The 26287-nt window shown below is 44.4% G+C and overlaps 1 protein-coding gene across 6 annotated transcripts in view; it reads left to right on the top strand.

Moving 5' to 3' along the window:
* The window catches only part of LOC139264534 (tyrosine-protein phosphatase non-receptor type 3-like), a 418869-nt gene that overhangs the window by 131912 nt on the left and 260670 nt on the right, over positions 1 to 26287 (top strand). For 4 of the 6 annotated variants that reach the window (XM_070881143.1, XM_070881141.1, XM_070881142.1 and 1 more), the window contains 3 exons: positions 5097 to 5204; positions 5308 to 5350; positions 6883 to 6952. In XM_070881143.1, the coding sequence (XP_070737244.1) occupies positions 5097 to 5204; positions 5308 to 5350; positions 6883 to 6952 (221 nt within the window). Of the gene's footprint in view, positions 1 to 5096; positions 5205 to 5307; positions 5351 to 6882; positions 6968 to 26287 lie in introns of those variants that run through there. The other 2 variants (XM_070881146.1, XM_070881145.1) reach the window with 2 other exon arrangements.

Raw genomic sequence — 26287 nt, 5'->3', positions numbered from 1 at the left:
CCTCCAACTGAATTTGAAATTCAACCATGTTATGGTCACTCATTCCTAGAGGATCCTTTACTAGGAGATCATTTATCAATCCAGTCCACTGTACCAGATCTAAGATAGCCTGCTCACTGGTTAGTTCTGCAAAGTACTGTACAAGGAAACTATCCCAGATACACTCTTTGAACTCTTCCTCAAGGCTAACCTGGCCAATTTGCTTTGTCCAAACAATATGAAAGTTAAAATCGCCCATGATTATTGCCGTACCTTTTTTACAAGCTAGAGATTATTACCTTTGTGGTTCTGCTTTTTAATTTAGCCCCTAGCTGCTCATACTCCCACATTAGAACCTCTTTCTTTGTCCTGTCTATGTCATTGGTACCTATGTGGACCACGACAACTGGATCTTTCCCCTCACTCTTCAGCCCAGAGGAGATGTCCTTAATTCTGGCACTGGGCAGGCAACACAGCCTTTGGGACTCATGCTCTCAGCTGAAGTGGACAGTATCTATCCCTCAACTGTACTGTCTCCTACCACTATAACATTTCTTTTTACTCCCCCAACTTGAATGGCCCCCTGGAGCATGGTGCAGTGGTCTGTTTGCTCATCCTCTCTGCAGTCCCTGCTCTCGTCCACACAGGGAGTAAGAAATTCATACCTGTTGGACAATTGTAAGGGCTGAGGCTCCTCCAAATACTACCTTCTGGATCCCCATACCTGCCACACTTGTAGTTACATCCTCCTGTCCCTGACCAAATTTGACTTATTTAACCTAAGGGGTGTGACTGCCTGCTGGAACACAGCATCCAGTAACTCTCCCCCTCCCTGATGTGCCGCAGTGTCTGAAGCTCAGACTCCAGCTCATCAACTTGGAGCTGAAATTCCTAGAGCCGCCAATACTTATGCAGATGTGGTTGCCGTGGATCACACTGGTGTTCACCAGTTCCCACATGCTACAGCTGCAACATATCTGCTGCCTTGCCATCTCTATTGTACTGTATAAGGAGTGCAACAAAGGTTCACCACACTGATTATTGGGAGGGGGGGGGGAATTGTCCTGTGAGGAGAAACTGAGTACACTAGGCCTATATTCTCTAGAGTTTAGAAGAATGAGAGGTGATCTCATTGAAACATACAAAATTCTTACAGGACTTGACAGGATATATCCAGGGAGGATGTTTCTTCTGGCTAGGGCATCTAGAACCAGGGTCACAGTCTCAAAATAAGAGGTCAGCCATTTTCGACTGAGATGAAAATAAATTTCTTTGCTCAGAGGGTAGTGAATCTTTGGAATTCTCTATCCCCAGAGGGCTGTGGAGGCTCAGTCGTTGAGTATATTCAAGACCGAGATCAATTAATTTTTGAATATTAAGGGAATCAAGGGATATGGGGATAGTGCAGGGAAGTGGAGTTGAGGTAGAAGATCAGCATGACCTTATTGAATGGCAGGGCAGACTCAAGGGACCGAATGGCCTATTCATGTTCCTATTTCTTATGTTCTTAGGTTCTTCCCCACTACAGAGGTTAAACTGACTGGTCTGTTGCATCAGTCACTGAAGGTAGGCATGCAGGTACAGCAGGCAGTAAAGAAAGCAAATGGCATGCTGGCCTTCATAACGTGAGGATTTGAATATTGGAGCAGGGAGGTCTTACTGCAGTTGTACAGAGCCTTAGTGAGACCAGTTTTGTGTACAGTTTTGATCTCCTAATCTGAGGAAGGACATTCTGGCTATTGAGGGAGTGCAGCGAAGGTTCACCAGATTGATTCCCGGGATGGCAGGACTGACATATGAAGAAAGACTGGATCAACTAGGCTTATATTCACTGGAATTTAGAAGAACGAGAGGGGATCTCATAGAAACATATAAAATTCTGATGGGATTGGACAGGTTAGATGCAGGAAGAATGTTCTTGAAGTTGGGAAAGTCCAGAACCAGGGGTCACAGTCTTAGGATAAGGGGTAAGTCATTTAGGACTGAGATGTGGAGAAACTTTTTCACCCAGAGAGTGGTGAACCTATGGAATTCTCTACCACAGAAAGTTGTTGAGTCCAGTTCGTTGGATATATTCAAGAGGGAGTTAGATGTGACCCTTATGGCTAAGGGGATCAGGGGTATGGAGAGAAGGCGGGAGTGGGGTACTGAAGTTGCATGATCAGCCATGATCATATTGAATGATGGTGCAAGTTCGAAGGGCCGAATGGCCTGTTGCTGCACCTATTTTCTGTGTTTCTATGTCTGTAGTTGCTGGATTTATCCTTACACCTTTTTTTTGAACAAGGATGTAACGTTTGCAGTTCACCAGTCCTCTGGCGCCAGCCCCGTATCTAAGGAGGATGGGAAGATTATGGCCAGTACATCTGCAATTTCCACCCTTTCCTTCTTCAGCCTCCTAGGAGCATCCCATCCTGTGACTTAACGAGAGCCAGTCTTTGTAGTACAGGTACCTCCTCGATCAAAATTTTATCCCATCCACTATGTCAACTACCTCAGCTTTGACTATGACCTTGGCAGCATCCTCTTCCTTGGTAAAGACAGATGCAAGTAGTATCACTGTCATGCCCTCTGCTTCTATGCGTAGGTCTCCTTTTTGGTCCCTGATCGGCCCCACCTCTCCTCTTACTACCCGTTTATTATTTACATGCCTAAAGAAGACTTTTGGATTCCCTTTTGTGATAGTTGCTAATCTATTCTCATACTCTTCCTTTTTCACTTTCCCCTCAAAACTTTCTTATTCAGCCTGGTTCTCACTTGTATTCTCAACCTGATATCTGTCACACACCCCCTGTTTCTGCTTCATCTTTACTCCCTCTCTCATCGTCCAGGGAGCTCTGGCTTTCCCCCTCGTGGGAATGTACCTCGATTATACCCAATCCATGTCTTCTTTAAAGGCAGACCATTGTTTGATTACAGTTTTGCCTGCTAATCGTTGATTCCAATTTACCCAGGTCAGATCCGTTCTCAATCAACTGAAATTGACCCTCCTCCAATTAAGTATTTTTATTCTAGATTGCTCCTTGTCCTTTTCCATAGCTAATCTAAACTTTATGATGTTATGAGCACTATTCCTTAAATGTTCACCTACTGACACTTGATCCACTTGACCCACTTGACCCACCTCATTCCCCAGAGCCAGACCAGCAATGCCTCCTTCCTCATTGGGCCGGAAATATACTGATCAAGAAAGTTCTCCTGAAAACACTTCAAAAATTCTTCCCCCTCCCTGCCCTTTACACTATTACTCTCCCAGTCTATATTAGAATAATTGAAGTCCCCCATTATCACTACTCTATAGTTCTTGTACATCTCTCTAATTTCCCTACAAATTTGTTCCTCTATATCCTTCCCACCGGTTGGTGAACTATAGAATACACCTAGTAGTGTAGCAGCACCTCTATTATTTCTTAACTCTAGCCATATAGATTCTGTCCTTGATCCCTCCAGGACATCCTCTCTCTCTCTCGAGCACTGTAACATTCTCCTTAACCAATACTACCACCCCACCTTTTTTTTCCTGAACACCTTGTATCCAGGAATATTTAGTACCCAATCCTACCCTTTTTTGAGCCAGGTCTCCGTTATCGCCACAACATCATTTTCCATGTGGCTATTTGCACCTGCAGCTCACTAACCTTATTTACCACGCTTCATGCGTTTACACACATGCACTGTGAACCTATCTTAAATCATCTTGTATTCTCTTCGTCTTACCCCACCTAATACCGTATTATTACTTTCTCTAGTTTTATCTGTCTCTCCCAATCCTTTGTGCACCTTGTTTCTCCTTTCTAATGCTCCTTCCTGGTGCCTACCCCCCTACTAAATTAGTTTAAACCCTCCCCAACAGCACTAGCAACCCCCCCGGCCCCATTGAGGTTATTGGTCCCGGCTCTGTTGAGGTGCAACCCATCCAGCTTATGTAGGTCCCACCTCTCCCAGAACCGGTCCCAATGTCCGAAGAATCCAAAGGTCTCCCTTCTGCACCATCTCTCCAGCCACGTGATGTAATTAGTTGACTTCTAAATTCAACTGGTGTAACATCTGCTCTATCCTCCTATTTATATAGTCAATAATTCGTGGCACCGGGAATAATCCGGAGATTGCTACCTCTGAGGTCCTGCTGTTTAATCTCTTTCCCAGCTCCCTAAAATATGCCTACAGGACCTCATCCCTCTTTCTACCTATGTAATTAATACCAATATAGACCACGACCTCTAGCTATTCACCCACCCCCCCTCAAAATGTCCTGCAGCCACTCAGTGGCATCCTTGACCCTGGAACTAGGGAGAGAACATAATTTTTTCTCCAAACCACTTGCTCCCATTGTGTCCTCTACCCCTTCTTCTTCCCACTACCCATTTCCCTTCCTACCCTCGCCTCACTACCCCTAACTCTTCCTCTTTCACCCACTCAAGTCCTGTATCCTTCCTCCTTGCTCCACTGTCACTCACCTCATCCTTAACTCTCAACAAAACACAGGTGAGGTAATTAGTTGACTTCAAAATTCAGCTGGTGTAAAAATAAATTGGTACAGGTTGGACCTCTCTGATCTAGGACACTCTGGTCCAGAAACATCTGTGGTTCGGCATTAGTTGGGCCTGAGAGAAAGGAGGGTTTATAATTTTTTTTAAAGTTTTGATTGGCTGGAGCGGCTGTCAGCCAGTGAGAGTGTTTGGCAATTGGCTGGAGCGACCATCAGTCAGTGAGTGTTCGGCGATTGGCTGGAGCTTCTGTCAGACAGTGAGTGTGTGCGCGGGTGCTAAGGGACCCGCCCACAGGCTGCCAGCAGGCGCGCACAGGACTTGGGCATGACCACCTGTGGTTTGGAAAATTTTCTGTTCCGGCATCGGTCAGGACCAGAGGTTGCTGGACCAGAGAAGTCCAACCTGTATTGTGAAATGTGTAATATTTTTGTTATCTTTCATTTTGTTTAAACCCTTATGGATATTGGATAATTCAGTTACTGAGGAAAGAAATGATGGATAAAGAAACATTTCATAAGGCATTTTGAGCGATTTGTGGGAACCTGCTGCCCAGATTATATACAGTCTCAGGGTGATATGCTCTCACTATAAAATAGCAGCTATTGGGTAGCATGTTTTGTTTTGCAGAAACAAGATGCTGGTCAAGTTCTGTTGGATATGGCCTATAAACACCTGGACTTGATTGAAAAGGAATATTTTGGTTTACAATTTATAGATGATTCAATAGAGTGTCCTGTGAGTATATTTTAAAATATGAAAAAAAATTATTTTATGCATGCGTTTCATTACTAACTTGATTGTAAAATCTAACATGGATTTACTAATATTTCATGCACAGAGGTGGCTTGAACCTAGCAAACCTATCAGGAAACAGCTTAAAGGTAAGCATAGTGACTTACTGTAACTAAATGTTATTAACTTCCCAAAACTGCTCGGTTGAATTCATTTAACCACTCAGTTTTAGTTGCTTCCTTAAAATTAAACGGAAATAATGCAAATAACCTTAATATCTAAAGTAGAAATGTACGTAAATATTAATGAATATGTGCTTTAGTAAACAGACTGAGTGATATTTCAGAATGTATGAAACTTTTTTTTAAATAAAAAGGGTTCCTTCCCAACCCGTTGAGAAAGTGCTTGGCCCTCCAATCATTACCTCTCCTAATTACATGGAGCTAACTTGAAACTATCATGAAGGGAACTGCAGGCATGATAACACATTACAATACTTATTCAAACAAAAGGATCTTTCTCCCTTGCCCTCCTCTCCTAAAGATACTGTCGGCGTATGCAGTTCCATGCATCTGCAACCTCACACATGACTGTTTATCTGAGCCTATGTAGTTTGAGTGTTAGAATATTTGATAATGAGGAAATATCACAGTCAAGTCTGATCTTGCTCTTGTCCAATATCCACATGTGGACTTATCAGGAGGCACTGGAAAACAATCAGAAACTCTGATTGACAGGAATGCTGAAGATAATTAGTGTGCCCCAAATGGCATTGAAAGCTCATGAACAGACCAGGGATTAAGTCTAGGAGCTTCACAAACCGTGGTGTAAATCAAAAAAAAAAGTATATCTTGTGAATGCAGTATTTATTCAATAAGGTGGTAAAATTCACCTCACAATGTTGGTCAGTTTATTGTATAAGGATAGAAATTCTGGAAGTGTTATTGCATCACCAGAAATATGATGGGCGGAGCTTCTATCCAACCACTTTGTCCCCATTGTAACTTTATCCCAAATCTTGGGGAGATGGTCATTTAATTATTAGGGCTGGGTGTCCATGGCAGTAGCAGTGTTGTAGAGGACTGCCACTTTTTTTCTTCTCTTTTCCCCCCCCCCCCCCCCCCCCAACCCATTGGAATCCTGAGCCTCCGCACTCCCTGGGAGGAAAGAAGCTCTACCCTATAGTGTCTAGTAGGAGCAATAGGCATTCTCTGCAAGAAATACTATTAAAACTTGGATGGCCCAATGGTTAGACACTGCCCTTTCACCTCTCGGATCTGGATTCAAATCCAGCCCAGACTCGAAGGATAAAAGTCTCCTTGGGCTGCTTGTTGTAAGCGTCCTGTATGAAATGAGTCTCAATCCAGTTCCTAGTAATTGCGGGCCTAAACGCACACTGCCCTTAATTGCGTATGAATTGGTAGTGTCACTCAAAGACTGGTATAGGGATGGGAAAAAATTGTTTTTTTGGTACAATACAGAAGCTCTTCTGAGGTTATAAATGAGGCAGCAAAGTAGAGGGAGCTTTACTTTGCATCTAGCTATGTGCTACACCTGAGTTGAGAGTACTTGATGCGGATACTAGGTGCTTGAAGTGCGAGGAGTTCCATTCCCCAGCTCTAGCAGAATATTTTTTTTAAAGCAGTTTTAAACGTGTCTTTTTCCACCCAAAATATTTCAGGAGGTGCACTAAATTTCCGAGTGAGATTTTTTGTAACAGACCCTAATGTTCTGCAGCAACAACAGACAAGGTAGGCTATGTGCATGTAAGTACTACTTATTGCATAATACCTCTCGATTATGCGTGTACAGAATTCTAAAAATGTTTTCGCAGCGATTGGTAAATAATGACCTATTTATTCAATTAGCTATTGCACTGTCCATAAAATCTCCATATTTTGCAAGTTCTGTTCTGTTTTAAATCACAGTTGATGAATATATAATTCAGAGCCTTGCATCTAACACATTCCATGGTGTCGATGCCTCCATGGTTAAAAAAGCAGAAATGACTCTCCTAACCACAGGCTGGATTTTTGTCCAGGAATTGGATGCAAAGTGAATTAAGTTTTCAAGTTTAGGGCGAGAGCAGGAAACGGCATCGATACAGTCATCAATGTACCAGAAAAAGAGGTGAGGGAGTGGACCCGAGTCGGATTAGAAAAGAAATGTTCCACGTATCCTACAAAAAGGCAGGCTTAGCTAGGACCCATGTGGGTTCCCATAAGAACATGAGAAATGGGAGTAGGCCATTTGACCCCTCGAGCCTCCTTCGCCATTTAATAAGATCATGGCTGATTGGATCAAGGACTCGGCTTCACTTCCCTCCCCACTCCCCATAACCCTTTATTCCCTTATCGCTCAAAAATCTGTATCTCTGCCTTAAATATATTCAATGACCCAGCCTCCACAGCTCTCTGGGGCAGAGAATTCCATAGATTTACAACCCTCTGAGAGAAGAAATTCATCCTCATCTCAGTTTTAAATGGGCGGCCCCTTATTCTGAGACTATACCCCCTAGTTTTTGTTTCCCCATGAGTGGAAATATCTTCTCTGCATCCACCTTGTCGAGCCCTCTCATTATCTTGTATGTTTTGATAAGATTACCTCTCAATTCGTCTGAACTCCAATGAGTATAGGCCCAAACCTAAACCTATCTTCATAAGCCAACCCCCTCATCTCCAGAATCAACCTAGTGAACCATCTCTGAACAGCCTTCAATGCAAGTATATCCTTCCTTAAATATGGAGACCAAAACTGTACGCAGTACTCTAGGTGTGGCCTCACCAATACCCTGTACAGTTGTAGCAGGACTTGCCTCCCTTGCAATAAAGGCCAACATTCCATTTGCCTTCCTGATTACTTGCTGTACCTGCATACTACCTCATGCACAAGGACCCCCAGATCCCTCTGTATTGCAGCACTTTGCAATGTTTCTCTATTTAAATTATAATTTGCTTTTCTGTTTTTTCCTGCCAAAGTGGATGATCTTACATTTTCCCACATTATACTCGATCTGCCAAATTTTTCTCCACTCACTTAGCCTGTCTATATCCCTTTGCAGATTTTTTGTGTCCTCCTCACAATTTGCTTTCCCACCCATCTTTGTGTCATCAGCAAACTTGGCTATATTGCACTCTGTCTCATTATTCAAGTCATTAATATAGATTGGAAATAGTTGAGGCCCCAGCACCCTGTGGCACCCTACTAGTTACTGTTTGCCAACTGGAAAATGAACCATTTATCCCGACTCCGTTTTCTGTTAGTTTGCCAATCCTCTATCCATGCTAATATATTACCCCAACCCCGTGAGCTTTTATCTTGTGCAGTAACCTTTTATGTGGCACCTTATCGAATGCCTTCTGGAAATCCAAATACTCCATATCCACTGGTTCCCCTTTATCCACCCTGCTCGTTACAATCTCAAGGAACTCCAGAAAATTTGTCAAACATGATTTTCCTTTCATGAAACCATGCTGACTCTGCTTGATTGAATTATGTTTTTCCAAATGTCCTGCTACTGCTTCCTTACAATGGATTCCAGCATTTTCCCAACGACAGATGTGAGGCTAACTGGTCTATAGTATCCTGCTTTTTGTCTGCCTCCTTTTTTAAATAGGGGCGTCATATTTGCGGTTTCCCAAACCACTGGGACCGCCCCAGAATCCAGGAAATTTTGGTAGATTACAACCAATGCATCCACTATCTCCACAGCCACTTCTCTTAAACCCTAGGATGGGGTATGGTGAGAAAGCAGGAATGGGGTACTGAAGTTGCATGTTCAGCCATGAACTCATTGAATGGCGGTGCAGGCTAGAAGGGCCGAATGGCCTGCTCCTGCACCTATTTTCTATGTTTCTATGTTTCGATGTTTCTAAGCCATCAGGCCCAGGGGACTTGTCCGCCTTTAGTCCCATTATTTTACCGAGAACTACTTCTTTAGTGATAGTGATCGTATTAAGTTCCTCCCTCCCTCCCTGTAGCCCCTTGATTATCCACTATTGGGATTTTTTTAGTGTCTTCTACTGTGAAACAGATGCAAAATATTTGTTCAATGTCTCTGCCATTTCCCTTGTTATGTATATAATCACTCAAAAGACTTGTTGCTGTAAACTCACTCAGGCGAAAACCCGGTCCACTTTATTCGTGCACCAAAGTGATTACAAGACATGGTACCAGCACTTATATACCAGGACCCTCACACTCGCGCTTGCAGCCCGATGACCTCCGACAGTGGCACCCCCTGGTGCCTAGTGACCCCAAGCATCAATACATGACAACATCCCCCTTCAAGATCTTGGTATCAGTCCCTTTACAAATTAAGACGGTCTGGGGCTTTCCGCTCATGAGTTGGTTGTCTCAGTTCAACTCCAGTCTGGGCAAGCGTTCTGAGTCAGTTATGACTGGAGGCTGAGTAGCCGATCTGATGGGAATGGTAATGACCATGTCAGAGACTGAAAGTCCAGGTTCGGTAATGACAGCAAAGTCCTCTGATGAATGACCATTGGTTGGTTGGTCACTGACGGCATCTTCCTCAAGCGGTTCCAGTTCATCCGTGTGCCGCAGTTTCACTTGATCAACATGTTTCCTGCATGTTTGCCCATTCTTGAGCACGACAATAAACACTCTGTTACCCTCCTTGGCTGTGACCGTACCGGCGATCCACTTTGGACCTTGACCATAGTTCAATACATAAACCGGATCAGTGACAGAAATATCACATGACACAGCAGCATGATCACGATACCCTTGCTGACTTTGATGTCAGTTTTCAACACGATCATTCAAATCGGGATGAACAAGAGAGAGCTTGGTCTTGAGACTTCTCCTCATCAGTAGTTCAGCAGGGGAGACCCCGGTAAGCGTGTGAGGTGTCCTGTAACTAAGCAATATGTGTGACAAACGAGTCTGCAGTGAACCCTGAGTTACACTTTTGATGCTCTGCTTGATCGTTTGAACAGCATGCTCTGCTTGACCATTAGTAGCAGGTTTGAATGAGGCTGACCTCACATGTTTAATACCATTGAGTTTCATGAACTCTTGAAACTCCAGACTTGTGAAGCAAGATCCGTTGTCGCTCACAACAATGTCAGGCAAACCGTGAGTAGTACACATGTCACAAAGGCTCTCAATGGTAGCTGTGGACATACTGCATGACATAATAATACACTATCTCCACTTAGAAAATGCAAACACCACAACAAAAAACATCTTTCCCAGAAAAGAGCCTGTAAAATCGATGTGGACCCTCGACCATGGTTTAGATAGCCACGACCAAAGACTCAGCGGAGATTCCGTTGGTACTTTACTTAGCTGCATGCAAGTATTGCACTGATGCACACATGATTTCCAGATCAGTGTCAATTCCAGGCCACCAAACATGAGCCCTGGCAATGGCTTTCATCATGACAATGCCAGGATGAGTGCTCTGTAGTTCACGTACAAATTTTTCTCTGCCTTTCTTGGGCATAACAACACGATTGCCCCACAGTAGACAATCTGACTGAATGGACAGTTCATCTTTGCGACAGTTGTAAGGTTTGGTCTCATCACACATCTCCATGGGTATTGCAGACCAATCACCACTGAGGAAACAACGTTTTACAACCGATAAAATAGGGTCATGGCTGGTCCAGATCCTAACTTGTTGAGCAGTGACAGGGGTACCTTCACTTTCAAAAGCCTCCATTATTAACAGTAGATCTGCAGGTTGAGGCATCTCCATATCTGGTGTGGGCAAAGGCAGACGACTCAGTATCTGGTCTGTGATAAATAACATAATCATAGGCAGACCTCTGAATGCGGGACGATAAATTGTCTTCCGAAAACAAATGAAATGAGTTGCTTGTGATCCGTTTCAAGTTCAAAGTGAAGACCAATTAGGTACTGATGCATTTTTTTTAACCCCATACACACAGGCCAAAGCTGCTTTTTCCACCATGCTGTCAGCTCTTTCCGCTTTTGACAAACTTCTCGAAGCATACGCAACAGGTTGTAGTTTACCTGACTCATTTGCTTATTGGAGTACACAGCCAAACCCATATGATGATGCATCACAGGCCAATACAAGACGCTTAGATGGATCATAGTGAACCAGCAGCTTAATTGAACAGAGCAGATTCTTAGCTTTCTCAAAAGCTCTATCTTAAGATATACCCCAGACCTAATTGTCACCTTTTCTGAGCAGCATGTGCAGTGGCTCGAGTAAAGTACTCAATCTGGGTAAAAAATTACCGAAGTAGTTGATTAGCCCAAGGAATGAACGCAGTTCCGTCACAATCAGAGGCCTGGGTGCATTTTTGATGGCCTTGGTTTTCGAATCCATAGGCCTGATGCCATCAGCAGCAATCTTCTTCCCCAGGAATTCAACATCAAGTGTCATGAAGACACACTTTGAACGTTTCAGCCGAAGTCCCACTTTGTCCAGACGCTGTAGAACTTCCTCAAGGTTGTTCAGATGTTCAGCCGTGTCGAAACCTGTGACCAGAATGTCATCTTGAAACACGACAGTTCTAGGGACTGACTTTAGTAGATTTTCCATATGGTTCTATATGGAATATGGCTGCAGCCGAATGAATTCCGAAAGGACACCTGTTATAGACAAACAGTCCTTTATGGGCGTTGATGCAGGTAAGTTTCTTCGAAGTGTCGACGAGCTCCTGTGTCATATCCTGTGTCATATGCCGACGTCAGATCCAGTTTAGTGAATGAGTTTCCACCAGCTAGCATGGCGAACAGGTCATCAGCTCTCGGTAACAGATATTGATCCTGTTTCGAAAATCGATTAATCGTAACCTTGTAGTCTCCACAAATCCTGACAGTGCCATCACTCTTCAACACAGGAACAGTAGGTCTGGCCCACTCGTTAAACTCGACCGGTGATATGATCCCTTCACGTTGAAGTCTGTCACGCTCACTTTCAACCTTCTCCCTTATCATATAGGGAACAGACCGAACTTTATGAGGTGCTCGGGGAGGGCGGGCCCGCCGCCGGGGAGGTGCTCGGGGGGTGGGGGGGCGGTGGGGGCCCCGCCGCCGGGGAGGAGCCTTGCATCAGAATCCAGATGAATTTGCACCTTGGCTCCCATAAAATTTCCACTGCCCGGTTCAAACAAAGAAGGAAATGTCTTCTTCACTTGAGCACACGAAGTGTCATCCACCGATGACGACGCTTTGATATCATTCAAATTCCACTTGATTTTCTCGAGCCAATTCCTGCCGAACAGCATTGGACCATTGCCTGGGATGATCCATAACAGAAGATCATGAACCACACCATCGTATGACACCTTGACGTCTGTACTGCCAATCACCGGTATGAGTTCCTTCGTGTAAGTACGCAACTTGGCAACTTGGCTAAGCTGGACTCAGCTTAGGCTTCACCGCCTCAGTGTCTCACAGCTTGTCGAATGTCCTTTGGCTCATTATCGACTGACTCACACCCGTTTCCAGCTCCATCAATACCGGCACATCATTCAGTTTCACATTAACCGTTATCGGCTGGCTCTTTCCTAAGAACGAATACAAACCATACACTTCCTCCTCGGGTTGTGCATCCGGGCCAGCACTAGACTGGTCATCATCACCAATGTGATGAGCGGCAGCACTCTTGCTCATTTGTGGGCACATTCTCTGAAGATGCCCCACTTTGCAACAGCCGTTACAGGTTTACTGCCTAAACCGGCACTGATGCGGCCGATGATTGCACCCACAGCGCCAACAGGGTGAAATAGGATTCATACCAGTTGGTGGACTTTGAGCAGCTAAAAGTTTCACGTAAGCAGTCGAGTGGGCCCTGCCATAAGCAGCTCTGCCAGACAAGGACACAATCTTGTTTACAGTACTTGTCGATGATATCTGCCTCAAATTATCATGTCGTCATGCATGCCTGGGCAGTTGCGATGGCCTTGCTCAAATCCAGTGTCTCTGCAGCCAATAACTTTCGGAGAATCACATCATTGTTGATGCCTATCACGAAGAAATCTCACAGCATGTCTTCCATGCTGTGAGTCCCGAACTTACACGGCTTAGCAACACGTTGCAGGTCGGCAACAAATCCTGACGCATCCTGGCCCTCAGCACAAACGTGTGTTGGAGCGAAAGCGTGATATGATGATCCCCTCGTTTGGCTTGCGATGGTCATGTACCAAAGCACACAAATCCTTGTATTCTTTGTCCATTGGACGTGTAGGCGAGAGCAGATTCTTCATGAGGCCATATATTCTTGAACCACAAATGGTGAGGAAAACAGCCTAACTGCATCGTCATCTCCCGCCATGTTGGCCACAAAATACTGATCCAGGTGGTCGATAAAATCCGCCCAATCCTCGCCATCCACGAATCTCCAAAATTCCAATAGTGTCCATTGTGCATGCGAAGGTTCTTAAGTTACCTCGTTGCCAAATGTAATGTATATAATGACTCAAAAGACTTGTTGCTGTAAACTCACTCAGGTGTAAACCTGGTCCACTTTAGTCGTGCCCCAAAGTGACTACCTGACATGGCACCAGCACTTGTATACCAGAGCCTGCATAGACCCACGTACAGCCCGGTGACCTCTGACAGTGTTGCCCCCGGTTCCTAATGACCCCAAGCATCAATACATGACATCCCTGTTCCCATTATTAATTCCACAGTCTTATCCTCTAGGGGACCAACATTTACTTTAGCCACTCTTTTCCTTTTTATGTACCTGTAGAAACTCTGACCACAGGTGCAGTGCCCTGAATCCGGAACCCTCGGGACTGAGGCCATTCCGGATTTTGCGTTTTGCCGGATTTTGGGACGTCTTTCTGAAGTCATGAATCCGGAAACACCCGAGCCCAGGTTTGGGTAGTTCCGGATTTCGGAATGTCAGCAGAGGGGTGTTCGGGCGATGATGTCGTCGGCCAGAGACCCGCTGCCGGGGAAGAGTTTGGACGGGCCCCGCCGCCAGAGAGTTGCTCGGGTGGGGGGTCTGCCGCTGGGGTGGTGCTCAGGCGGGGGGGGGGGCCCGCCGGCCGGGGAGGTGCTCAGGCGGGGGGCCCCAAAAGAGCTGTTTGGGCGGGGCCCCGCAGAAGAGCAATTCGGGCGGTCCCAGTGCAGAGGTGGTGTTCGGACGGCGAGGGGGCCTCGAGGTAAGGGCAGAGGCGGCTGGTAAGGCCCGAGGTCGGGTGGCGGCGGCGAGGCCCAAGGTTGGGCAGCGGCAGGACCTCGGTCAGCAGGGCCGGCGGGTCCAGATTCCGGAACATTTTACGGATTCCGAAAGACTCTGCCACCAATTGGTCCGGATTCCGGAACTCCGGATTTTTGGACGCTCAACTTGTATCTGTTTTTATATTTCGTGCTAGTTTACTTTCGTAATCTATCTTCCCCCTCTATCATTTTTTTTTAGTCGTTCTTCACTGGCTTTTAAACCTTTCCCAATCCTCTGGCCTCCTACTAGTCTTTGCCACATTGTATGCACTTGTTTTCAATTTGATACCATTTCTTATTTCCTTAGTTAGCCACAGATGGTTATCCTTTCTCTCTCTTTCCTTCTCATTTGGCTATATTTTTGTTGCGAATTATGAAATATCTCCAATTTCTGCCACTGTTCATCAACCGTCCCATACTTTAATCTCTTTTCCCAGTCCACTTTAGCCAACTCTGCCTTCATACCTTTGTAGTCTCCTTTTATTTAAGTTAGGACACTGGTTTGAGATCCGACATTCTCACCCTCTAACTGAATTTGAAATTCAACCATGCTATGGTCACTCATTCCTAGAAGGTGCTATACTAGGGGATTGTTTATTAATCCGGTCTCATTACACAGTACCAGATCTAAGATAGCCTGCTCCCTAGTTAATAAGAACGTAAGAACATAAGAATTAGGAACAGGAGTAGGCCATCTAGCCCCTCGAGCTTGCTCCGCCATTCAACAAAGATCATGGCTGATCTGGCCGTGGACTCAGCTCCACTTACCCGCCCGCTCCCCGTAACCTTTAATTCCTTTATTGGTTAAAAATCTATCTATCTGTGATTTGAATACATTCAATGAGCTAGCCTCAACTGCTAACTTGGGCAGAGAATTCCACAGATTCACAACCCTCTGGGAGAAGAAATTCTTTCTCAACTCGGTTTTAAATTGGCTCCCCCGTATTTTGAGGCTGTGCCCCCTAGTTCTAGTCTCCCCGAACAGTGGAGACCTCTCTGCCTCTATCTTGTCTATCCCTTTCATGATTTTAAATGTTTCTATAAGATCACCCCTCATCCTTCTGAACTCCAACGAGTAAAGATCCAGTCTACTCAATCTGTCATCATAAGGTAACCCCCTCATCTCCGGAATCAGCCTCGTGAATCGTCTCTGTACCCCCTCCAAAGCTAGTATATCCTTCCTTAAGTAAGGTGACCAAAACTGCACGCGGTACTCCAGTTGCGGACTCACCAATACCCTATACAATTTCAGCAGGACCTCCCTGCTTTTGTACTCCATCCCTCTCGCAATGAAGGCCAACATTCCATTCGCCTTCCTGATTACCTGCTGCACCTGCAAACTAACTTTTTGGGATTCATGCACAAGGACCCCCAGGTCCCTCTGCACCGCAGCATGTTGTAATTTCTCCCCATTCAAATAATACTCCCTTTTACTGTTTTTCTTTCCAAGGTGGATGACCTCACACTTTCCGACATTGTATTCCATCTGCCAAACCGTAGCCCATTCGCTTAACCTATCTCAATCTCTTTGCAGCCTCTCTGTGTCCTCTACACAACCTGCTTTCCCACTAATCTTTGTGTCATTTGCAAATTTTGTTACATTACACTCTGTCCCCTCTTCCAGGTCATTTATGTATATTGTAAACAGTTGTGGTCCCAGCACCGATCCCTGTGGCACACCACTAACCACCGATTTCCAACCCGAAAAGGACCCATTTATCCCGACTCTCTGCTTTCTGTTAACCAGCCAATTCTCCATCCATCCATTCCTCTGACTCCACGTACCTTTATCTTCTGCAGTAACCTTTTGTGTGGCACCTTATCGAATGCCTTTTGGAAATCTAAATACACCACATCCATCGGTACACCTCTCTCCACCATGCTCGTTATATCCTCAAAGAATTCCAGTAAGTTAGTTAAACATGATTTCCCCTTCATGAATCCCTGTTGCGTCTGCTTGATTGCACTATTCCTATCTAGATGTCCCGCTATTTCTTCCTTAATGATAGCTTCAAGCATTTTCCCCACTACAGATGTTAAACTAACCGGCCTATAGTTACCTGCCTTTTGTCTGCCCCCTTTTTTAAACAGAGACGTTACATTAGCTGCTTTCCAATCCGCTGGTACCTCCCCAGACTCCAGAGAATTTTGGTAGATTATAACCAATGCATCTGCTATAACTTCCGCCATCTCTTTTAATACCCTGGGATGCATTTCATCAGGACCAGGGGACTTGCCTCCCTTGAGTCCCATTAGCCTGTCCAGCACTACCCCACTCGTGATAGTGATTGTCTCAAGGTCCTCCCTTCCCACATTCTTGTGACCAGCAATTTTTGGCATGGTTTTTGTGTCTTCCACTGTGAAGACCGAAGCAAAATAATTGTTTAAGGTCTCAGCCATTTCCACATTTCCCATTATTAAATCCCCCTTCTCATCTTCTAAGGGACCAACATTTACTTTAGTCACTCTTTTCCGTTTTATATATCTGTAAAAGCTTTTACTATTTGTTTTTATGTTTTGTGCCAGTTTACTTTCGTAATCTATCTTTCCTTTCTTTATTGCTTTCTTAGTCATTCTTTGCTGTCGTTTAAAATTTTCCCAATCTTCTAGTTTCCCACTGGCCTTGGCCACCTTATACGCATTGGTTTTTAATTTGATACTCTCCTTTATTTCCTTGGTTATCCACGGCTGGTTATCCCTTCTCTTACCGCCCTTCTTTTTCACTGGAATATATTTTTGTTGAGCACTATGAAAGAGCTCCTTAAAAGTCCTCCACTGTTCCTCAATTGTGCCACCGTTTAGTCTGTGTTTCCAGTCTACTTTAGCCAACTCTGCCCTCATCCCACTGTAGTCCCGTTTGTTTAAGCATAGTACGCTCGTTTGAGACACTACTTCCTCACCCTCAATCTGTATTACAAATTCAACCATACTGTGATCACTCATTCCGAGAGGATCTTTTACTAGGAGATCGTTTATTATTCCTGTCTCATTACACAGGACCAAATCTAAGATAGCTTGCTCCCTTGTAGGTTCTCTAACATACTGTTCTAAGAAACAATCCTGTATGCATTCTATGAATTCCTCCTCAAGGCTACCCCGTGCGATTTGATTTGACCAATCGATATGGAGGTTAAAATCCCCCATGATTATTGCCGTTCCTTTTTCACATGCCTCCATTATTCCCTTGATTATTGCCCGCCCCACCGTGAAGTTATTATTTGGGGGCCTATAAACTACACCCACCAGTGACTTTTTCCCCTTACTATCTCTAATCTCCTCCTACAATGATTTAACATTTTGTTCATTGCAGCCAATATCGTCTCTCACAACTGCCCTGATATCTTCCTTTATTAACAGAGCTACCCCACCTCCTTTCCCTTCTTGTCTGTCTTTCCGAATTGTCAGATACCCCTGTATGTTTACTTCCCAGTCTTGGCCACCCTGCAACCACGTTTCTGTAATGGCCACCAAGTCATACCCATTTGTCATGATTTGTGCCGTCAACTCATTTACTTTGATTCTGCAACGTACTGTTGAAGGAAACTAACCCGGATACACACTATCAACTCTTCCTCAAGACTACCCTGGCCAATTTGCATTGTCCAGTCAATATGAAGGTTAAAATCGCCCGTTATTATTGCTTTTCCTTTTTTACAAGCCTCAATTATTTCTTGATTTATACTCCGCCCAACTATGTAGCTACTGTAAGGGGGAGATGGGAAGGCTTCCTCTCCCACGAGCAGACCCACTGATATAGAGGGTCGACGCTCGCCCCAGCCCACGTAGCAATTCTCGAAGTTAGCAGACAGAGACGGATGGCAAAGTATAACGATCTTTATTACGAACGTCCGAGAACACCTCTTATCACAGTCGCCTGTGAGTGGAGATGCTCCCCGAACAGCACAATCATACAACTTTTATACATTTCAAAACCCCTCTGTTCCCGGACAAGACCTCCCTAGATTTCTAATTGAACTACCTTATCAGTGCTACTTCTCTAATTGGACTATCTTATTAGTGCTACTTTGGATTGACAGGCCAAGACCCTCGTGACCGCTTTAGGCCGTGACTAGAATGACTTCATTAGGTCGGAATTTGTTATACATTTCCTTGGTGCCTGTGAGTCGCCTCGAGCCTCTTCGCAAGGTCTTATCAATGTCTGTTTAGGTTCTCACATCGTATCCTGTCGGAATATTATTGAATTGATAACTTCTGGAGCCTTGGTACAAGGCCGAAGAGAGGCCTTTTACCTCCTTATGGGCCATTGCAGGAACCAGCACTTTAATCCTTGTCCCGCTGGTACCCCTAATGCCAAATTTCTCTTACAATTCCCCCCTTTTGGCCCTTGGCTATACGCCAAGCTGGCCGTATTTCCCGATAACTATCTCCCTGTAGGCGAGTTCCAGATAGGTTCGCTCACCTGGGTGGCCATCTCCCAAGCTTCGGGACCTCCTGAAACCTTCCCACAGAGTTATATAAGGTAAGTCCTTCCTGTAGGACTGCTTAAATTTTCATCCCCTATGGCTTTAATCATAGTACGTGCCCTGACTTATCGTTTGACCTGTTTAATTCGTGCACATGTTAATCCCATCATGACCATCAGAACCAGGCCCTGTATTACTATAAGTACATGTGATATTATTTTTATCCATGGGTGAATTTGATTATCAAGTCCAATGTCCCACAGCTTTGAGTACCAGGGCTGATCAGCCAGCATTGCGTTAGTGTCTCTCTGCAAGTTGTCTATTTCTTCCATCAGCCGGATATACTGTCATCTTTGATTCTGGATTCCTTGAACCAGACGTAATTGTTCCTCATTTAATTCCGGTATTGTTCCATGGATGATTTCCGTTGTCTCGGGATGTATATGGTTAAGTTGGCTGCCCCCGTGCTCACGCACCACTCTCTGTTCCCTTGCGGGGCAGCGATGGTCTCCAGATTGTGTTCAAGAGGAGTAATACTCAGCATACATCCGTTTATCTGGTGGAATCCGCAATCATCATTTGTCATTCGTGGCGTACCTCGACATAAAACCACTTGGTTATTTTTATAACAGTCGGTTATGGCAATGCCTCTGGTACTATTGTTAACTTTAATCACCCGTCTGGCAGGCTGATGGTAACGCAACCGAGTTTGGTTTCTTACTTCACCAGATATTATCGATCTGGTATAAGGGGTCTTTGTTAAATCATATGGGCCACCTGTAACAGTTCCCCTTCCGCGCCATCTACCCACCGCGCATGTAGGGCTTGGTTATCCAAGTCCCTCCCCAGTAAACCCCTCAAGACTACGCCATTAAGTTGTTAGCCCGGTCAGATATTGCATACAGGTCTATGGAATTCATCGTCGTAACTCCTGCCGCATCTCAGGGTAGTGGATTCTGGGCCTTCGAGGATCCGTTGTGCCAGGTTCTGGTATAGACTTTATAGTTTCATTCCCACAGAAGCTAGGAAGAATGATATCCATTAGATTTAGGTTAAGGAGTCGCTGACGCATCCTAATTATATCCTTTCTTTAGATTCTTTTATTACTAGCCCCCCTTTGGCTTCAGTCTTTATGGACGGGCTTATGGGGGGACTTGCTGGGAAGATTTGTTGTCCCCAGGGTGGTTGTTGGGGCAGTGGTAGGGCTTCACACTCCATCCGCCCCCCCTTTTTGTTCCATTCTGTTCCCACCCTTCTGTTTCTCTTGCGGGGTGGATTTGGCTGCTTGTTTTGCAGCTTCGTCTGCCCAGGCATGAGCTTCTAGAACTGAAATTCCATCCAGTTGGATTTCTGCGCCCTTCCCCATACTGGCGCCCATAACATCGGCAGCCTGCTGCATTACAACCTTACTTAATACACTATACATAGCCATGCGTTAAAATAAGTTCTGTCCTTGCTCCAGTCCTTGGCTGCTGGGATGCATATTTCGGCAGTTAAATTAAACAAAGCTAGTTCATGTAGTTGTGTCTTTCCTGCGTGTGCTATATCTCTCGTAGTCCATCTGTATTATCCAGTGCTTGCGTGGGCCTTAAGGTTCCCAGTATCCTGAGTCTCCAGAGTCGAAGTAGCCACTGCGGTCCCATCTCGGTGAGTGTTTTATCTGCAAATTTTAAACAGATAGCCTGGTCGTCACCAGGTGTTAGGTTCTGGTCTACTCATCCCCCATCCATGCATGTTGAGGTCACTCTGTGAAATCGGAGGTAAGGGTTAGGTTGGGTTTGTGGACTACACTTATCCACCGTGGGCTCTATTGCCATAGGTGATGGTGCTATGGCTGCGTACTGCACTATCCGTCTGGTCCCATTTAAAAAAAAATCTCTTCCAGCTTATTTATCTTGGCCTTTAACTCTTGAATTTGTTTTGTTTGAGTATCTTTCTTTTATTTGTATCAGGTGAGTATTATTACATAGGCTAGTTCTGTTTTTATTTTTATTCTGACTATCCCACCATTTCCTCTATCTGTCAGGTGAACCTTTTTTTTATTCTATTTAGAAATCTAAATTAATAATGTCCAGTATAAAACAGCTGTCAATGGAAAGGGTTAACTCCTTTACAGGTTTATAAGAAAGCCTGATGTCATTATGTGACTTCACGTAATCATCCGAAAAATTATTTTTTAAGTCTTTGTGCCTTCAAAACTTGCTTAGAAATTAGGAATCCGTTAAAACAGCAGAACTCATTAGTAAAGCCGTCATAATAACAGTCTTCTCATCAGGAAAGACGGCATTTTAGATTAAACTCCAAATTTTTTTTTTTAAACTTCTAATTCAAGTACTTGCCAAAGATTTTTTTTGGGATTTAAAACGAGACCACACATTTTTAATAGCTATTTTGTTTACTGAAATCCAATTTTCACACAAGCTGTATACATTCCAACATTTCGTTTTATTTTATGGTCCCGTTCGCTGGGCAAATCTTGTGTTTTATTTCTCTCTCTCTCAGCACAAAATCTAAACTTCCGTGCCAGTTCCATAAGAATTTAAGAATTCAGTAAGGTTCTCTAATTCCCAGTTTTCCTTTCTGTGCTGAGTTCACATAGCTTAGATCTTTTCTCCTCGTTATTTTCAAAACCCTCCTGCTTGTTTAGACTGTTCGGGACTTTTCTAGATAAACAACGTCCATCAATGGAGAGTGTCTTTTACCTCTTCAAATTCTTTTTTTTTTCCAATTAACCAATATTCTTTTCACAGCCGATATCAACTAGTATGTCTTTTTCCATCGCAAACACCCCTTTTTTTTTGTCAGCACCTATTTAGTACGTTATGTCTTTTTTTTCCAGATCTCCTTTCCTCAAATTAGGTTTTGTATTTTACACGGAGGGCTGCTTTTCGTTATCTCAAATTCCAGTTTCAAGGTCGTTACAAAGTCTCTTCTAAACTGCTAAAGCTTGCTGTTTTCTGCTCAACAAACCTATCCTTTGTGCATTTCCTAGCTCCATAACTTACCGAATAAATCCACACCTGCGTTTCTAACTTAAAATGTCTTAAAACTTCCCACATACAGGACAACACTACAAAGGGTTAACATGGAAAACATGAAAAGTTTATTCCGCAGTCAAAAAATCACACAGGGACTCTCACTCAACGACCGACATTCACAAAAGTCTCTCTTCATTCAACAAAGCTTATTAATTGGTTGGCCGGTTCTATTTTTGGATCCATATGTCACTTAAGATAGTCATTATCAGCTTTTTTATGGCCTTACGTAATTACGCAAGTTACAATTAATGATTGGTTTTATTCGCCTTTTTGCTAGCCGTGTTACCCATCTTCTTCGGGCTATGAGGGTCTTGGGTACTCCCTTAAATTCGTGTCAGGTATGCAGGACGCTATTTATATGTCTTCCCTTGGTGCTGTGCACTCGTACCACTGCACGCTTTGGGTCAATATATCCCGTCACTGCTCAGGGACGTTGTCTCTATTCCCCCTCTCTCTCATCTCAGCACCGTGCGCTCGTACCGCTTCGGGTCGACGCTCGCCCCAGCCCACGTAGCAATTCTCGAAGTTAGCAGACAGAGACGGATGGCAAAGTATAACGATCTTTATTACGAACGTCCGAGAACACCTCTTATCACAGTCGCCTGTGAGTGGAGATGCTCCCCGAACAGCACAATCATACAACTTTTATACATTTCAAAACCCCTCTGTTCCCGGACAAGACCTCCCTAGATTTCTAATTGAACTACCTTATCAGTGCTACTTCTCTAATTGGACTATCTTATTAGTGCTACTTTGGATTGACAGGCCAAGACCTTCTTTAGGCCGTGACTAGAATGACTTCATTAGGTCGGAATTTGTTATACATTTCCTTGGTGCCTGTGAGTCGCCTCGAGCCTCTTCGCAAGGTCTTATCAATGTCTGTTTAGGTTCTCACATCGTATCCTGTCGGAATATTATTGAATTGATAACTTCTAGAGCCTTGGTACAAGGCCGAAGAGAGGCCTTTTACCTCCTTATGGGCCATTGCAGGAACCAGCACTTTAACCCTTGTCCCGCTGGTACCCCTAATGCCAAATTTCTCTTACACTACTGTTAGGGGGCCTATAGACTAGGCCCACCAGTGACTTTTTCCTCTTATTCCTTATCTCCACCCAAACTGATTCAACATCTTGATCTTCTGAGCCAATATCGTTTCTCATTAACGCACTGATCTCATCCTTTATTAACAGTGCTACCCCACCTCCTTTTGCTTTCTGTCTGACCTTCCAAATTGTCAAATACCCCTGAATATTTAGTTCCCAGTCCTGGTGACCTTGCAATCACATCTCTGTAATGGCTATCAGATCATACCCGTTTGTATCTATTTGTGCCGTCAACTCATCTATTTTGTATTCAGATAAAGAACTTTTAAATTTTATTTTTTACCATTTTTTTTCTGCTATGACCCCACGTTTTGATTCACTTTTATGTTTGTACATTCTGTCCCTTCCTAGCACGCGCTGGTTTTCATTTCCCCCCAGTGCTTACTCTGCTCTACATTTCCCCCCAGTGCTTACTCTGCTCGACATTTCCCCCCAGTACTACCCTGCTCTATTGCCTTCTCCTTATTCTTAAACTTTTTAAATTTTCGCTCACCTGAATCCTCCCTCCCACTAATTAGTTTAAAGCCCTCTCTACAGCCCGAGTTATTTGATTCGCCAGGACCCTAGTCCCAGCACGGTCTAAGTGGAGCCTGTCCGAACGGAACAGCTCCCTCTTACCCCAGTACTGGTGCCAGTGTCCCACGAACCAAAACCCGTTTCCCACACAAGTCTTTGAGCCACACGTTTAACTCTCTGATCTTATTTATCTTATGCAAATTTGCTCATGGCTCCGGTAATAATCCAGAGATTATTGCCTTTGTGGTTCTGCTTTTTAATTTGGCCCCGAGCTGCTCATAATCCCTCAGCAGAACCTCTTTGTCCTACCTATGTCGTTGGTACCCACATGGACCACGACAACTGCATCTTTCCCCCTTGCTCTCCAACCCAGAGAAGATGTCCTTAATCCTGGCATTGGGCAGGCAACACAGCCATTGGGACTCGCGCTCTCGGCTGCAGAGAACTTTATTTATCCCCTACCACTACAACGTTTCTTTTTACTCCCCCTACTTGAATAGTTCCCTGTACCACGGTGCTGTGATCAATTTGCTCATCCTCCCTATAGTCCCTGCTCTTGTCCACACAGGAAGTAAGAGCCTTGAACCTGTTGGACAAGAGCAAGAGCTGAGGCTCCTCCATCACTCCATCCTGAGTCCCCATACCTTCCTCACTCGTAGTTGCACCCTCCTGTCCCTGATCACGGATCGAATTTGAATTTATTAATCTAATTGGTGTGATTAGCTTCTGGATCAGAGCGTCCAGGTACATAAGAACATAAGAAATAGGAGCATATGGCCCCTCGAGCCTGCTCTGCCAATTAATACGATCATGGCTGATCTGATCATGGGCTCAGGTCCACTTCGCTGCCCGCACTCCATAACCCCTTGTTCCCTTATCGTTCAAGAAACTGTCTATATTTCTGTCTTAAATGAATTTAATGTCTCAGCTTCCACAGCTCTCTGAGACAGCGCATTCCACAGATCCACAACCCTCAGAAGAAATTTTTCCTCATCTCAGTTTTAAATGGGCGGCCCCTTACTCTGAGATTATGCCCTCTAGTTCTAGTCTCCCCTATCAATGGAAACATCCTCTCTGCATCCACCTTGTCAAGGCCCCTCATAATCTTATACGTTTCGATAAGATCACCCCTCATTCTTCTGAACAACCTTTCCTCATAAGTCAACCCCCTCATCCCTGGAATCAACCTAGTGAACCTTCTCTGAACTGCCTCCAAAGCAAGTATATCCTTTCGTAAATATGGAAACCAAAACTGCACGCAGTATTCCTGCTGTGGCCTCACCAATACCCTGTACAACTGTAGCAAGACTTCCCTGCTTTTATACTCCATCCCCTTTGCAATAAATGCCAAGATTCCATTGGCCTTCCTGATCACTTGCTGTACCTGCATACTAACCTTTTGTGTTTCATGCACAAGTACCCCCAGGTCCTGCTGTACTGCAGCACTTTGCAATCTTTCTCCATTTAAATAATAACTTGCTCTTTGACTTTTCCTTCCAAAGTGCATAACCTCACACTTTCCAACATTATACTCCATCTGCCAAATTTTTGACCATTCACTTAGCCTATATGTGTCCTTTTGCAGATTTTTTTATGTTCTCCTCTCACTTCTTTTCCTCCCATCTTTGTATTGTCGGCAAACTTGGCTATGTTGCACTCAGTCCCTTTCTCCAAGTCGTTAATATAGATTGTAAATAGTTGGGGTCCCAGCACTGATCCCTGCAGCACTCCACTAGTTACTGATTGCCAACCCGCGAATAAACCATTTATCCCTACTCTCTGTTTTCTGTTCATTAGTCAATTCTCTATCCAGGCTAATATATTACCCCCAACCCTGTGAACTTTTATCTTGTGCAGTAACTCTCCCCCTCCCTGAGGTGTCGAAATGTCTGCAGCTCGGATTCCAGCTTATCAACGCGGAGCCGAAGCTCCTCGAGCTGCAGACACTTGCTGCAAATGTGGTTGCCGTGGACCTCAATGCTGCCCACCAGCTTCTACGTGTTGCAGCAATGACACATTGCCTGCCCTGCCATCTATAATGTATTTAATTAATTAGCTTTAGTTTTTAGTTATTAATGGGATGGGAACCAATGCAGGGAGACAGAGGGAAACAAAAAGGAGGCAAAAGCAAAAGACAGAAAGGAGATGAGGAAAAGTGGAGGGCAGAGAAACCCAAGGCAAAGAACAAAAAGGGCCACTGTACAGCAAAATTCTAAAAGGACAAAGGGTGTTAAAAGAACAAGCCTGAAGGCTTTGTGTCTTAATGCAAGGAGTATCCGCAATAAAGTGGATGAATTAACTGTGCAAATAGATGTTAACAAATATGATGTGATTGGGATTACGGAGACGTGGCTCCAGGATGATCAGGGCTGGGAACTCAACATCCAGGGGTATTCAACATTCAGGAAAGATAGAATAAAAGGAAAAGGAGGTGGGGTAGCATTGCTGGTTAAGGAGCAAATTAAGGCAATAGTTCGGAAGGACATTAGCTTGGATGATGTGGAATCTATATGGGTAGAGCTGCAGAATACCAAAGGACAAAAAACGTTAGTGGGAGTCGTGTACAGACCTCCAAACAGTAGTAGTGATGTTGGGGAGGGCATCAAACATGAAATTAGGGGTGCGTGCAATAAAGGTGCAGCAGTTATAATGGGTGACTTTAATATGCACATAGATTGGGTTAACCAAACTGGAAGCAATACGGTAGAGGAGGATTTCCTGGAGTGCATAAGGGATGGTTTTTTAGACCAATATGTCGAGGAACCAACTAGGGGGGAGGCCATCTTAGACTGGGTGTTGTGTAATGAGAGAGGATTAATTAGCAATCTCGTTGT

Source organism: Pristiophorus japonicus, chromosome 5, assembly GCF_044704955.1.
Source record: "Pristiophorus japonicus isolate sPriJap1 chromosome 5, sPriJap1.hap1, whole genome shotgun sequence".
NCBI classification, from domain to species: Eukaryota; Metazoa; Chordata; class Chondrichthyes; family Pristiophoridae; genus Pristiophorus; species Pristiophorus japonicus.
Note: the sequence above shows the minus strand (reverse complement) of the source record. Positions and strands in the feature narration are given on the sequence as shown.